We start from the raw sequence: 16,391 nt of genomic DNA, 5'->3' as shown, positions 1-16,391 counted from the left end.
TTTTAATCATTTTACATAATATGTTTTATAATTTATAAATATAATGTCATTTTCATTATTTAAGTAGATAAAATAAATTATGTAACGGTTTTATAAGAAAACACAGTATATTTATTAGGCGACGGTGATTTCTTCCAGGCAAAAGATATTCATCAGCTCAATAAAATTGAATAGTATGTTGTTAGTTATTCTTCAGATTCACAATTGTAATGAGCATTTCCACAAGCAAGTTGTATCGTAGTTTAGATATATCAAAGTTTTGACATATTAAAGTTCCAACAAAACTCTCAAATTTTTGAGCAGGGTTGAGCAAGATAATTTGAAAAATGTGCCGTGTTAAGTATTATAGAAAAGGTTAGTTCGTTGGTAATTATTATTTCTTCATTTACATGTTGTTAGTAACTATTTATGTTCAGTATTTATCTGTATTATTATTGCTTGGTAATTAATATATTTTCATGTCGTATACCTAATTATAAACATAAGTTTGATGTGTAATTAGCTGGATTTATTTTTACACACTCACAGACTTATATTTTATGTTAAAAGAGTGTTAATAGTGTAAATCATGATATTTTTTCACAATTAATAATAATCCTTTTTTCTAATGGTGTTGGCATTAAATTAAACCGCGCTGTCGTTTCGTTCACAAAAAGTGATGTTATGAGGAGCGTATTCGGTCCTCATATCATAAAAAATCAGTGCGAAAACAATAAACACGTGTGAGGCCCTCACGGCAGATCGGCGGCCTTATTACGGATCTTGCAGACGATCAGCAACAACCAAAAATTGCGCAATAGTTGTTGTCAAACGTCTATTTCTTATTACGTAAAAGCAGACAACAAGCAGACAATCTGCCGTCAACAGTGCTGCCTCTGTCGAGCAACTGAAAAACTAAAAATGCAGTTGTCGCTAATAAAAACTCAAAGGTTGCTTTGCAAATGGTATTAGCTATGACTTGCGACAGCCACACGACAGCAACTACCAAGCAATTGATTTGTCAAATATGCGACAGCTCTAATGCTTGTTGTTGACTTGTTGCTGGTTGTAATAGGAACAATAAAGTATATAAAAATCTCAAAATAAAATAAAAATTATAGTTTAGAAGATTGATTCTTAACTGAGATCATCGAATACTTAAAAAAAAACTTATTAAAATATATTACGGTAAGTGTGCAAAATATTTTCATCGGTCTAGAAAAGGTGTTCGACAAGTTTTCGAATATAATTTTACTAATAATTACATATTAAATTTACTTTCGGGAATATTAATCATACCTTCTTATATAAAATGGCACGAGCATTCTTATTAATTGAGGCACTCGAGGCCGAAGTTAGAAGACAAGAAGCTCATGATGTGGCTCAGTTACGGCGAAGTCTTCGTAACCAAGCAAGGACTTTGAGCATGACAGATGTTGAGTTCAAGGCACACTACAGAATCTCCCAAGATTCATTTGAAGAGTTGTGTTATGGACTAGCTCCACTAATGGCTAGATCAAAGAGGCAAACAAAGGTTTCTGTAGAGTGTAAGGTAAGAAATTGTTATAAATTCTTGACTTGAATACATTCATAATATTGTTAGCAGCATTGCAAGACCATGTTTGTAGTATGCCCATTTATTAAATTATAATAATCACTTTTCAGGTCTTAACAGCTCTGTCTTTCTATGCAACGGGTTCATACCAAAAGCCAGTAGGAATGAGCTTTTTGCATGGTTTAAGCCAGCCTAGTGTGTCAAATGCTGTGAGAGAAGTGACAACAGCACTAAACAATATTAATATACTGAATAAGTATATTAAATTTCCACAAACACAGCAAGAAAGAAATATCATCATTAACAAGTAAATTTCTATACCTATTTGATATGTACCATGAAAGTTTCACATATTTCTAATTTTGTCTATAATTCCAGATTTTATAATAAATTTGGAATTCCTGGTGTCCTGGGCTGTGTTGATGGTACACATGTGGCATTAGTGAAGCCTTCAGAGCATGAAGAACGTTTTTTTAACAGAAAACATTATCATTCTAGAAATGTTCAAATAGTAAGTACTCACTTACTTAACTAAGCTTTAATTTATTTATTACCTATATTTAGTTTGTACGAACCTTTTATTACTACAATTATTAAAAAACTGACTTGCACAATGTTTCTAATACTGTGAGAATATAAGAATTAATTTCTTGTAAATAATGTTTTTTTTAGATATGTGACAGTGATCTTAATATTTTAAATGTGGATGCTACTTTTGGCGGAGCTACTCATGATGCATATATTTGGCGCAATTCGGAAATAAATAATCATTTGCAGCAGCTTCATAATAATGGTGAAAGCATTTGGTTATTAGGTAATTATTTTTTGTATTATTAATGTAGTGTGTGTGTTAAGTGTAACAGAATTAATGTTCAAAAATACCTGTTTACTAAATATTTTAATTTTATTATTTATTTTATTTCATTTTTAGATATCAATTTTGTAGTAATTTATACATTATAAAACACTGACTATGCATTTGCAGGCGACTCTGGATATCCACTGCGGCCATGGCTTCTGACTCCTATTGTTAACGCTGTTCCTGGGACTGCAGAAGAGCATTACACAAATGTCCACTGCAGTGCTAGGAATACTGTTGAACGTTGCATAGGAGTTTTGAAAACTCGTTGGCGATGTTTGTTGGCACATAGAGTACTGCATTATGACCATCACACTGTAGCAAAAATCATAAATGCATGCTGTGTTTTACACAACATCGCTAACCAACAAGGAACAGAAGTCATAGAGCTATCAGATGAATATACTAGACATGATTCTGACCGCCAAATATCTGACACCATCAGCATTGATGATGAAACACACCAATTAGAACGTGGTCGTTTACAGCGATCACTTATTATGCAGCGTCTATGGAGGGAGAGGAGACCATAGCCTTTATTTAGCGTTGTACAAACTTTTTCTAGTATTTAAACCTAAGAATATTTATATTTATATAGCAAAAACCAATGATGATATCATTGTTAATATTTGTGTGTGGTTAATAAATATACTGAAATAAAGGCACTAACTCACCACCTGTAATGTAACGTTACAAAGTCGAGCATTACATAGGCAAGCTAGGAAAAACTGTCATCACAAAATCGAACCTGAAATGTTAGATTATAGATTGTGAGGAAGCACCTTATTCAAAAAGAATGTACTTGAACTATCTGTAGGTACTTACTAATAATTGTGTAAAGATAAAAATATTATACATAGCAAAAGTAGTTTATGATAATAAGTAGTTAATTTAATACTGTTCACTGATGATATTATTTTAAATTTAAGGGTTTAGTTTGGGCATATAATATGTAATTGTAATAATTATTTAAATTTTTTCTGGTTATTATTGTATCGTTATTATTTGGTTACTTATTTTTAGTTTTACAATTTTTAGATTATTAGAAGATTTAGATTATGTTTAGATTATAAATATAATGATTATCTTGTGTACTGAACCTTTCTATTTTTGTGGTGTGATTGTGTGATGCAATAAACATGTCTATGTATGAGTCAATGTGTACTGAAACCTTAGGTATGTACCTTCTACCTTCATATTTCACTTGTGTAAATTAATTCAATTTTTTATATCAGATATTTCAAATATTAATAACTATGTTAGTAAAAAAAATGAAATATTTTCAAATAAAACAATTTTAAAAATGTGAATGAGAAAAATGTCACAATATAGAATGTATAACGAATAATAATTAATCAGATTTTGAATACTTAATGTCAAAAATAATGAATTTGGAATTAAAATAATGATAACACAAACAATAAAATAAAATAAATGTTATTTATTTTCTAAACAATTTTTTAATACATTGGTTAGTTCGCGCAGCGCCTGAGCCAGAGTCTCTGTAAGGGCTAGTTGTCTGCGCGATATATCTAACTCGTCCCTCCTAGCCTCTGCAATTATCATCATTGCATCTACCAGCTTCTGCTCCGCGTCGATCCGTCTATTTTCCATATCAACGATCCAAGACGGGTCAACTCTTTGACGAGTCCTGAGATCAGATATATTGCGGCTCCTAACAGAGCTCCTGGGTAGTCGCCGTGACACTGGACTATCTGTAAAGAAAAAAATATTATAATTACAACTAAATAATTTAAAGCATTCGTATTTCAACTTTCAGTTCATAGGAAGCACCACCAGCTTTCAAGTAAAAAAAAGAAAAATTAAAATTTGTTCAACCAGTCAATAGTTCTGACTTCTGAGTTCTGACATCAAAAATATTAAAAAATAAAAGTGACAATTAGAACTATATCTGACCAGCATTTGATCTAGGACCCCGCGTCCTGTTAGGGTCAGCAGAAGCCGGTGCCTGCACTCTATCTGAAACTAATAAGATAGGATATTTTGAAGCAACAGTATGTTTGCAATTTTGAAATATTTGAATCATTTGTCAGGTTTAAAACAATATAGATAATCGCACGTATAATAAATATTATACATGCGAAAGTAACTCTGTCTGTCTGTCTGTTACGCAATTAACTACTAAACCAATTTGCATTAAATTAATGGTATAGAGATATTTTGATACCCGAGAAAGGACATAGGCTACTTTTTACCCCGGGACATAGGATAGGTTTTATTCCGGAAATCCCACGGGAACAGGAACTATGCGGGTTTTTCTTTGACTGCGCGGGCGATGCCGCGGGTGGAAAGCTAGTTCAATATAAATCTCTATGTAAATACCAAATTTTACCTAAATTGTTAAGAGTTACATATAATAACTGATTGTTTATGTAGGTATGTTTTTCTTATATTATTTATGTAATGTAGATGTATAAGCTCAACTAACAAACTTTACCAGTATTTCCTCTCGTTGATGGTGATATTGGCGTTGTGGTCTGCCCAATATCTATGAGCCGTTCACTGGCTGGTGGTGGTGGAGAAGACTCTAAAATTGAAAGGGTTTTGGATAAATTATATACTTAAGTAACAGATTTTTTTTCACTCCGAAGTTGGTTAAAATAAATGTCTGTTTACCTATGGTTATCTCTACACATTCAGTTGCTATATCCTCATAGATGGCCGAGGAGGTACTTGGTGTTGGTATAGGCTGCAATGCAAAAATATGATTAGAATCATTACATATTAATTTCAAGGATAAAAGACTATTTTTTTTCTCTTACAAATGCTGGCACTCTATGCTGAGTATCTCCATATGCAGCACCCTCTCCAATAATGGCCAACACCTTTTTATCAATTTCTGATAAGTCGTCTTTACAAGCCGGCCCACCACCAGTGCCAGAAGCTGCCCGTCTTTGGGCTGATGCCCTCGCCTTTACCTTATGCTTCAGGTCAGCCCAATACTGTAAGCATAATGCATGCAAGCTTATTTAAATTTATTTGTTTGAAACCCACAGCTCTTAATATATATATATAGTTATATATATATATATATATTATATATAGTTTATATAAACTTTTTTTTAACCTTTTATAAACTATAATTTTATGCATCAATATGGAATTGATGTACTAAAAATGCAAGTAGGTAGGTATAGACAGCTATTTAGTATTTCTATTTTCTGTGGTGTAAAAATACACACATGGCAGTGTGAAATCAAGTGATGTGTTAGAAATATGAGGAAAAAAAGATTCAAATTGTATAGAAATAGCAAATAAATAATTATTTATCAAATATACTTACACGTTTCCAGCGATATCCAGATTTTGAGGCACCACTGCCATGGGCGTTTAATTTGGAAGCTAGTTCTTCCCACTGGCGATCGACTGTTTCTTTCGATCGTGGACCCAAACCAACGCCTTTGGCCAGAGCCTGATGCTCCATTAAATAATTAAGGAGGTCCTCTAATTGAGACTTGGAAACTCGGTGTTCCATTTTTTTCAACTGAAAAATTCACAATATTTTGTGAGTAAATAAGTAACGTTTAATGCATATATTGTAACTAGCGCCTTCATAAACAAAGAGTTAGACTTACCTACTTGTGCAAAATTACGAAAATTGTAACACTAATATTCACCGCTGAGCACAAACCACGACAAATCACATTCACGAACTGATTACTGAATACCTTTCCCATATCCCAGTAATAATATATTACGTTGTTTATGTGACAAGACCCACTTACAAGGGTTATCGCAAAAAAAATCCCTGGAGTGGTCATGCTGGGATCCATCCACTTCACAAGTTTCTTAATCTTAACTTTCATATTAGTTTTTTGCTAACGCAGATCACAGATGTGACGCAGTTATGATTTATGAATATGAGAGCGAGTATTGTTTAACAAACATACGTAGTACCACCAGTTGCCACCTGATTGTGAGTGGCGCTGCTTTCCATACAAAATCAAGTGCATCGGTCGCAGGAAGCAGATGTTGTGCGACAGCGGCGCAACAGCTTACATAATACGAAATTTTTTGACGTTTCGCGACCAGTCGCAAACCTGTCGCGTTGCTGTTGCGCGTCGCTTGCTATCTGCTAATTTTTAGCTAATAAGGCTGCGGGGCGGTCTGAAGCGAAGTGGGGACAGCGTTGTCACTGTATCGCTCTTGCCACGCTGTTCAACAGACTTATTCGATAGTTCAGTTTTGTGTTAAGACCGCTATTCGATAGTTCAGTTTTGTGTTAAGACCGCTATGACAATCAACCCGTGAGACAACCAAACCCGGTCTCCCCTACTATCCCGTGAGACCGAAACCTTCACTGAGAGGGTATGACGTCTCACAGCTGATCGCAAACGGCATATTGTACTATCCCGTGAGACCGAAACCCTCACTGAGAGGGAATTACGCCTCACTACTTATCACGACAGTCATATTTTATCTCGAGAATCTGAAACTTTACTCAATATGAAGACCGTATGACAAATGATAGGGTGCATCATAATATTATTCGATCTCTTGAAGATGAACATGAGCATAAGCAATGACTAGAGTAGGGACGCGAATATTACAATTACTAGCTGTTGCCCGCGACTTCGTCCGCGATTATGCGTTTTTCGTAATTCGTCGTTTAAAAAAAATACGTGACACTTTATTTTTGTATGTTCTTAATTATTGTCTCTTATAAAATTTAACTACTTACATTAAAATTGAACACTCTGATAAGAAAATCTTAAAATCTGAAGAAAACATGAATGAATGTGATTTAAATTCTACATTACTTAGTATCAAAATATAATAATCTAAATTAAATGTAGATTAACAGTTTGAGCACACCATTATAGAATATGTACTTAAGTATTAAATTACGTTAGTTAACATAGTAACTTTACTAAAAACACGATGACTTTCTTTCGCGCTCGGTACCACAAACTAAGCATGTTTGTGGTAAGTGGCCCGCGTGACGCGTCACTTGACCCCCCGCGAGTTCCCCTCCGTTGCTATGCGAAAATACATTCGTTGCTCTATTTTAGGAAAAATTTGTAATACTGTGGCCTGGGCGTTATAACACGTCCAGGGAGTTCCTGAGTGCCGATATCACCATCTTGAGGAAAAGCTTCTAATGTCGATTTAAAACTGCATACATACGAATTAACCTGTTCTAAAATTGTGAAATGAGTTCAGTTTTAAATTTGAGAAATACTGATTTCTTGTATTCCACTATTCGTTGTAGTCGAATACAAAATATAGGTATTTAAACAGACTTAGGTTGGCCTACAGGCAAAAGGGATCCTATCAAATGGTAAACTTGACCTTGTATCTTAAAAGTAAGCATGAACGGACCTTCTGATAATTATTGAGCACCAAAGGATCATTTGAAACGCGCTACTATAAGAGCGAATATTGTCTAATAACAGTTTACATTGCACAGTATGTTCCTCTAAAAGTAGTGATTTCAAAGGTTCCGGTGTATCTTCAAATGAAAGCCGACTCCTTACTACACTTTAAAGCATTACAAAAAGAACATACTACGCCTTTACAGAAGATGATCTGTAATCAATTGTGAGGTTATAAGCAAACCCACTTTTATATTTGTCAGACCACACCACCGAATTCGTAGATTGTTTACCTCAAGTCATTAAGACTATGACGAAATCTGTCTGCAGTAAGACGGGCCTCTCGCTATTCGTCCGTTTCCAGAGACCGAATAGTTTCAATTCTTAATCTTTCATTTAACAAACTTATTAATCGTTCTTGTCTCATATAATTGTAATATTCGCGTCCCTACTCTAGTCATTGCTTATACTCATGTTCATCTCCAAGAGATCGAATAATATTATGATGCACCCTATCATTTGTCAAACGGTCTTCATATTGAGTAAAGTTTCAGATTCTCGAGATAAAATATGACTGTCGTGATCAGTAGTGAGACGTAATTCCCTCTCAGTGAGGGTTTCGGTCTCACGGGATAGTACAATATGCCGTTTGCGATCAGCTGTGAGACGTCATACCCTCTCAGTGAAGGTCTCGGTCTCACGGGATTGTAGGGGAGACCGGGTTTGGTTGTCTCACGGGTTGGTTGTCACAGCGGTCTTAACACAAAACTGAACTATCGAATAAGTCTGTTGAACAGCGTGGCAAGAGCGATACAATGACAACGCTGTCCCCACTTCGCGTCAGACCGCCCCGATCTGCCGTGAGGGCCTCACACGTGTTTATTATTGTTTTCGCACAGATTTTTTATGATATGAGGACCGAATATGCTCCTCATAACATCACTTTTTGTGAACGAAACGACAGCGCGGTTTAATTGAATGCCAACACCATTAGAAAAAAGGATTATTATTAATTGTGAAAAAATATCATGATTTACACTATTAACACTCTTTTAACATAAAATATAAGTCTGTGAGTGTGTAAAAATAAATCCAGCTAATTACACATCAAACTTATGTTTATAATTAGGTATACGACATGAAAATATATTAATTACCAAGCAATAATAATACAGATAAGCAGTGGTGGCTCAGTGGTGAGACCTCGGACTTCGAATCGATAAGTCCGGGGTTCGAGACCAGGCGAGCGCGCAGGAAATAAATTGATTTTTCAATTTATCTGTGCATGTTGTAACATCACCACTGCTCGAACGGTGAAGGAAAACATCGTGAGGAAACCGACATGTCGAAGAATTAAAAAGTTCGATGACATGTGTCATCCGCCAACACGCACTTGGCCAGCGTGGTGGATTATGGCCTGTACCCTCATAGGAGGCCCGTGTCCCAGCAGTGGGAACGTATATGGGCTGATGATGATGAATAATACAGATAAATACTGAACATAAGTAGGTATAATAGATATTAAGTAGTATTAGTTAAAATATACTTTGACTGTTAGTCAAAGTTTATTTTTACTAACAACATGTAAATGAAGAAGAAATAATAATTACCAACGAACTAACCTTTTCTATAATACTTAACACGGCACATTTTTCAAATTATCTTGCTCAACCCTGCTCAAAAATTTGAGGGTTTTGTTGGAACTTTAATATGTCAAAACTATGATATATCTAAACTACGATACAACTTGCTTGCGGAAATGCTCATTACAATTGTGAATCTAAAGAATAACTAACAACATACTATTCAATTTTATTGAGCTGATGAATATCTTTTGCCTGGAAGAAATCACCGTCGCCTAATAAATATACTGTGTTTTCTTATAAAACCGTTACATAATTTATTTTATCTACTTAAATAATGAAAATGATATTATATTTATAAAATATAAAACATATTATGTAAAATGATTAAAAATAAATAAATGAAGCAACTACGATTCAAAGAAAACATCTTTTTCAGTGTTAAAATGCTCTTAGCAATCCTGGATGATGAACGGTATCATGTACTCTGATCCCAGTACGGTCGGTACCTCGATAGCCATAACGATAAATATTATAATCAGATAACCGCAAAGTCAAAATAAAAACATTACTTGTACAGTTGTGAGTGCAAAATTTACGTTTCATTTGGAATAACATTTTTTTCGGTACTAAAACGTAGTCGTTTGAAAAATTGACGAATCTTTACCATCAAATCATCAATTTTCAAGTGGTGTTGTAAAAATATCAGCAGAAATCGTCTTCCAAAGGCGATATAATTTTATGAGCATTGAATCAGTAAATAATTAAAAGTTAACTGTAAATCTATAAAAAAAACTACTTACAAATAAAATTTTATCAAAAACTACTGTTCCCTATGCACCTCAAAATAATAAAAGAATTCATCATTTTATTATTTCATTCTAAAAGTGTAATATAATACCTACCAACAAAAACATGAATTGCTATCATTATAAAAAATAAATACCTATAAGTAACAACTTACTTTTTGTGGGAACGCATGATGGTGAAAATTCACAAAACACGAAGATTGCATTTTATTTGATATTTTTGGTTTTATGGCATTCAATTGCTTTATAAACATCACTACATAGTATAAAAAAGTCGCTTTCTCTGTCCCTATGTCCCTTTGTATGCTTAAATCTTTAAAACTTCGCAACGGATTTTGATGCGGTTTTTTTAATAGATAGACTGATTCAAGAGGAAGGTTTTAGTATATAATTTATTAGGTTTTAGACAAAGCGGACGAACCCGCGGGCGGTAAGCTAGTAAATTTATAAAATACGAAGATTTTTAAAATTGTTACTAATGAACGCAATCAATATTAGATTAACTGTAGATAATGGTGTCTAGTTTTACTTAAAATAATAAACATCTACCCTCACTTTAAAAAAATGTAGTATATTTATTATTTACACGAAATATACCTTATAGGGAAGGGAAGATATGGGCTAAAGAGTTAAATAAATAACATAATTATATTTAAATTATTAATTTCCAACTGTGTATTCAGTAGTGTTAACATCTAAATTGATTTGATTTTTACGAAATCTCATAAATGGCGCTGTTACAATATTAACATTATATAACTTACATTCTTTAAACTATGTTTCTCTTCCCAAGTTACTTAAATGGCATAATTTTTATAGTGTCAATCTAGATATTGTCAAACAACATTTATATAATATGCGTTATTTGATTATTAATTTCCAATAGTTAACGTGTGTTTGATTTTTCTAACACTTCATAGATGGCGCTGTTTCAAATTTGTCTTTATACTGCTAAGATTCATTTAACTGTTTCTCTGCCCAAATTACGTAAATGACATAGTTTTTATTTTGTAAAGCTAGATAATAGCATGGCTTACTCGAAACCAACATTTAAACATGAGTCTTTAGATTGTACGCTGTCGTAGTACACAGAATATGTAAGAAAAATAAAGGCTCACAGCTCCTCCCCCGAAGGTGATATCATGATAATATGTTTAAACTATCCTCACCCGACCTCTTAGGAATATTCATGCAAAATTTGAAGTAAATCTATGCAGTACTTTTCGAGATTAGCTCGGTCAAACATACAGACAAACAGACAAACAGACAAACAGACAAACAGACAAACAGACAAAAATTCTAAAAACTATATTTTTGGCTTCTATATCGATTATAGATCATGGATTATGTATTCTTTTAAAAAAATATTCAATGTACAGTTTTGACTTTCCTACGATTTTATTATATGTATAGATATGAGACAAGAACGATTAATAAGTTTGTTTAATGAAAGATTAAGAATTGAAACTATTCGGTCTCTGGAAACGGACGAATAGCGAGAGGCCCATCTTACTGCAGACAGATTTCGTCATAGTCTTAATGACTTGAGGTAAACAATCTACGAATTCGGTGGTGTGGTCTGACAAATATAAAAGTGGGTTTGCTTATAACCTCACAATTGATTACAGATCATCTTCTGTAAAGGCGATATTAACGTAGTATGTTCTTTTTGTAATGCTTTAAAGTGTAGTAAGGAGTCGGCTTTCATTTGAAGATACACCGGAACCTTTGAAATCACTACTTTTAGAGGAACATACTGTGCAATGTAAACTGTTATTAGACAATATTCGCTCTTATAGTAGCGCGTTTCAAATGATCCTTTGGTGCTCAATAATTATCAGAAGGTCCGTTCATGCTTACTTTTAAGATACAAGGTCAAGTTTACCATTTGATAGGATCCCTTTTGCCTGTAGGCCAACCTAAGTTTGTTTAAATATATTTTGTATTCGACTACAACGAATAGTGGAATACAAGAAATCAATAATTCTCAAATTTAAAACTGAACTCATTTCACAATTTTAGAACAGGTTAATTCGTGTGTATGCAGTTTTAAATCGACATTAGAAGCTTTTCCTCAAGATGGTGATATCGGCACTCAGGAACTCCCTGGACGTGTTATAACGCCCAGGCCACAGTATTACAAATTTTTCCTAAAATAGAGCAATAAAATAGAGAATGTATTTTCGCATAGCAACGGAGGGGAACTCGAGGGGGGTCAAGTGACGCGGGCCACTTACCACAAACATGCTTAGTTTGTGGTACCGAGCGCGAAAGAAAGTCATCGTGTTTTTAGTAAAGTTACTATGTTAACTAACGTAATTTAATAGTACATATTCTATAATGGTGTGCTCAAACTGTTAATCTACATTTAATTTAGATTATTATATTTTGATACTAAGTAATGTAGAATTTAAATCACATTCATTCATGTTTTCTTCAGATTTTAAGATTTTCTTATCAGAGTGTTCATTAATGTAAGTAGTTAAATTTTATAAGAGACAATAATTAAGAACTTAAGAACATTCAAAAATAAAGTGTCACGTATTTTTTTAAACGACGAATGACGAAAAACGACCTAATCGCGAACGAAGTCGCGGGCAACAGCTAGTAATATAAATAAGCAGCGACGCTGTGCAATTTTGATTATCTTATTTGTGTACGTTGAAACTTTTGTTTTGAATATTATACAAAATGAAGAATAAATGTCGAATGTCGAAACTTAAAACAATTTTAATTAACACATACGTTACATATTAAACAAGCTAGATATATAAAGCAGTCCGAAACTTAAAATTATAAGTAGCTTACAACTTTAAATATTAATGCAAAAAGATACGGAGTTGTGTCAAGTGCGTATGTTAGTAAAAATAAATAATATTTGCATCTTATTATCAACTTAAAACTTTATCATATTGAAAGAAATTTCAATAAATTTTCCATTCATTGATACCAATCATGAATGAATACAAAAATGTGACATCATTATACTCTCAACGTCGACCTTAATAAACCCTTTTTATGAAGCGCCCCACATTCGGCTGAAGCGATCTGGTTCACCAGAACAGGAAGGCTCGTAAAACTTTATCGATATTCTGAATATACCTCAACACTGGGCGTGTTGACGTTTCCAGGTAATTTTATTGTTTTATAGGGCTGCTACCGGCACAATTTTTATTTTAATGTTATTATTAGTGTGAAGAGGTCTAATGAATAAAAATATTCGCGAAAAAGAAACTCGTGGGAAATTATTGTAATTTATTTAAAGAATAAATAACTTATTGTTATAGGAATAATGCGTTCACACAAATGAGCACAATACTAGTCTTGTCCCTATTTATGTGAGATATCCTACAACTAAAGAGATAAAAGCATAATCTGTATTAAATATTCTTATCAACAAAAAACAAATTAAAACAGCTTTTCAGTATAAGTTGTACATGTACAACCCTATCGACGTCACTAAAATCGATTCAGGATTAACGAGACTGAAATCGATATTCGATCAGCATGGTGTATTTAGAACTACGTGGGTAAAAGCATGTGACTACAAATGTTATTTAGGGCTATAATTTGACGTCACTTTATGACATCACCGTTTGCGTACACATGATACATTAGATCTTAGCGGGTCATAAATTATATTTTTAATCTTCGCGCTGTTTCTACGAAATTCGCGTGATTAAGCCGTATTTTCAGCGGTTTTATTGTGAATGATATTGATTAGACAACTAGGTCAGATTCCTAGAGCTGAAATTTATTATAATTTAACATTCCCCAATTTCAATGATCATGAAAATTGTATAATGACCGCTTCTCCGCAATTAAAGTTATAGTCCTACAATCCTTATAAAATCTGCATAGACAGTAGACACCTACTGCGTTTACTGATTTACATTTATTTACCTGGGAAAATTTCAAAACCTGAACATATTATTAACAGGATTTCCTTACCTACCAACGAATTCATAAACATCATAGATAACGAGAAAGTTTATCAGAAACCAACTCGCGAAACTTTAGTCGTCCAATTACACAATAATAATTCGCAAGCCTTTGCTCACCAGCTTTTATAGGACGAAATATAGAAAGCGATGACTCATCCCCAAGGAGAAACTTAATCACACATAAACGGATTATGCACCGAGCTAAATACTCAATACTTTTACAGATTGGTGACAAGTTAATCCCCCTCCTTGAGTCACGGCCAACCTGTCACTTGTTGGTAAAATTAACTTTCGCCACGGATCGCGGCGAGCCGCTTTGTGCAGCGAAATTAGAAACGGGTGCATACCTAATTAGGGTGAGAACTGAGAGTAAATATAGTGCACCAAAAAGAATTGGATTTGTGAGTCACTACTGTATTTGCGACCGTAGCGATCGTCGGTACATTCGTTTTAAGCTTGTTAACTGTAGCTTGTTCTAACAATAGTTTAGTTCCAAATCTATCAATGTGGGCACGAAGGGCATGCGTTCAACCCTTCTGAGGTTGATAGCACAGACGTTCAATAAATCTTAGACGGTGTATTGTGTTATGCTACTACACTTAATCTTGACCGACTTACGGTTTACTATAACTTAAGAAAAGACCTATTCTAAATGTTGAATTCGAGACTGACCATAGGAATATCTAAACATTTACGGATAAAATAATTTTTATATAATCTACTATCCCCTTTATTAGGGGAAATGCAGTGCTGTATAAACTATCACAAATCTTGAAGATTTTTTAAAAAATTATTTTATTTTTAAATACGTTTAATTAAAGAAGGTCTTCTTAAATTCTAATCCATCCAACTTTCGTCAAAGTACAATCTATTGACATGAGTTCATGCTTATCTGTTCCATACATGCCACCTCATGCATATAAATATCCTTTAACTTTGTTTGTTCGTGGCTAAATCAATAACGTCTCCATGGAAACCATCGATATTCCTGCAGATTACTCACACGACCTTCAGATGCAACTGGCGCATAGAAATCATAACATTCTCGGTTTAGAACAAAACTCTGCTACTTACTCAATGATATATTTATAGAGCGCATGCGCTGATTGAAAAAGTGAGTCATGCACTTCTTATTTATAATGAGAAATTACTTGGAAAAGTTGACATTAACGGTTGTAATCAATGATATTATATATAGAAACAAGAGGTAGATACGTCATCAACGCACCAAAACTGATTCCGTGAATTGGTCCTATTTGGGACCAATGCAATCAGTCAAATTGTCACCGGTCCCAGTGAGCGCATGTGCCGATAGGTACATTAAAGTTGTCGAAAATGCCTTCCTGTGTGTTCAGAAAGTGCACGTATTCGTGCAAAAAATAAAGAAAGATAAAGGAATATCATATCACAGCAAAATATATTAAATTATTACAGTTTAAGAGCAAAAATAACAATTTACAATTCTTTATGAATGACACTTGCTTGACACGTGTATTGAAATAATGAAAGGGATAAAACATTGCTTCAATCACTAGTGTGACAAAGCTAGCGTACACTGTGTTCAAAGATTATCATGTAGATACGATTATTGAAAATAGAACGGTTATTTTATTAATTTCGATTTGGGTAAATACTTCATTATTTTTATATTTAAATCCACACAGTGCATATAATTAACAAATATATCTATTTATTATATATACAATGAAATCGTGATGGCAAAAATGTTTGTTTGCAAAAATGATGTTGAATATACGTATATACATTAAAGAAAAGATTATCGCTACTGACGAAAAATGCTATTTGCTTTTCTGTAAATAGCTATTGAACATAAATTTTATTTGTGTTTTAGATAAAAAAGGCTTATATGTACTTCATCCTTTCTTTTATTTCATCCTTTTTTTTTCATCTAGGCACCACTATTATTAAAATTATCCTACAAGTTGGAATGATGACCTTGTACGGGTTTCGGGAACTGCCTTGAAACGAATAGCGTAAGATCGGTCCTTATGGAGTTCTATAAGGAGGACTATGCAGTATGCTCAGCAGTGGGTGTTTATCGGGTGAAATGATGATGACCGAAAACGAACACCACAGCTAGTAATAAATACTTAATACAGTTATATCTCCAAAAAAGTTTTTTTTTTTCATTTTAATACGACATCATATTAATCAAAAAAGTAAATGAAATGAAATGAAATGTCACATTTATTTAAGCAGGAAACCTAACATCTATAACATTGAACCTTCTGTGTCGTTAGTCTATGCCAATTACCATGGCAACTATTTGTTTATTTATATTTAATTGCCTAATTGGTGAATTCTT

At 33.5% G+C, this 16,391-nt stretch overlaps 2 protein-coding genes across 6 annotated transcripts in view; one reads left to right on the top strand and one right to left on the bottom strand.

The window, feature by feature from the left end:
- LOC149904348 (uncharacterized) overlaps positions 1-16,391 on the top strand; it is a 117,121-nt gene that overhangs the window by 75,349 nt on the left and 25,381 nt on the right. The window lies entirely within an intron of this gene.
- Positions 3,815-6,513, bottom strand: LOC149904349 (uncharacterized). 5 transcript variants are annotated; one of them, XM_090107102.1, is made up of 7 exons: positions 5,990-6,513; positions 5,698-5,898; positions 5,177-5,356; positions 5,031-5,103; positions 4,843-4,941; positions 4,311-4,379; positions 3,815-4,108 (listed from the first exon to the last, which is right to left on the bottom strand). In XM_090107102.1, the coding sequence occupies exons 2-7, from the start codon at positions 5,887-5,889 to the stop codon at positions 3,831-3,833; spliced, it is 891 nt and encodes a 296-aa protein (XP_089963228.1). In that variant the 5' UTR covers positions 5,890-5,898; positions 5,990-6,513; the 3' UTR covers positions 3,815-3,830. The 5 variants fall into 5 exon arrangements, with proteins under 5 accessions (XP_089963228.1, XP_089963229.1, XP_089963226.1 ...); XM_090107103.1 differs by having other exon boundaries at positions 5,994-6,513; XM_090107100.1 differs by having other exon boundaries at positions 6,140-6,513.

The sequence above is a fragment of the Colias eurytheme genome, chromosome 11, assembly GCF_061535395.1.
Source record: "Colias eurytheme isolate Ceu_HAF_F1 chromosome 11, ilColEury1 Martin Lab GWU primary, whole genome shotgun sequence".
NCBI classification, from domain to species: domain Eukaryota; kingdom Metazoa; phylum Arthropoda; class Insecta; order Lepidoptera; family Pieridae; genus Colias; species Colias eurytheme.
The sequence above is the reverse complement of the archived record's forward strand: the minus strand, read 5'-3'. Positions and strand labels throughout refer to the sequence as shown.

Bases quoted from the DNA above. Each gene is read 5' to 3' on its own strand.
- LOC149904349 (XM_090107100.1), bottom strand. From the start codon at position 6,220: ATGAAAGTTAAGATTAAGAAACTTGTGAAGTGGATGGATCCCAGCATG. The intron at 5,899-6,139 runs GTAAGTGGGTCT...TGAATTTTTCAG, and splicing joins TTTTTTTTGCGATAACCCTT to TTGAAAAAAATGGAACACCG. The intron at 4,380-4,842 runs GTTAGTTGAGCT...CTATCTTATTAG, and splicing joins AGGAAATACTGGTAAAGTTT to TTTCAGATAGAGTGCAGGCA.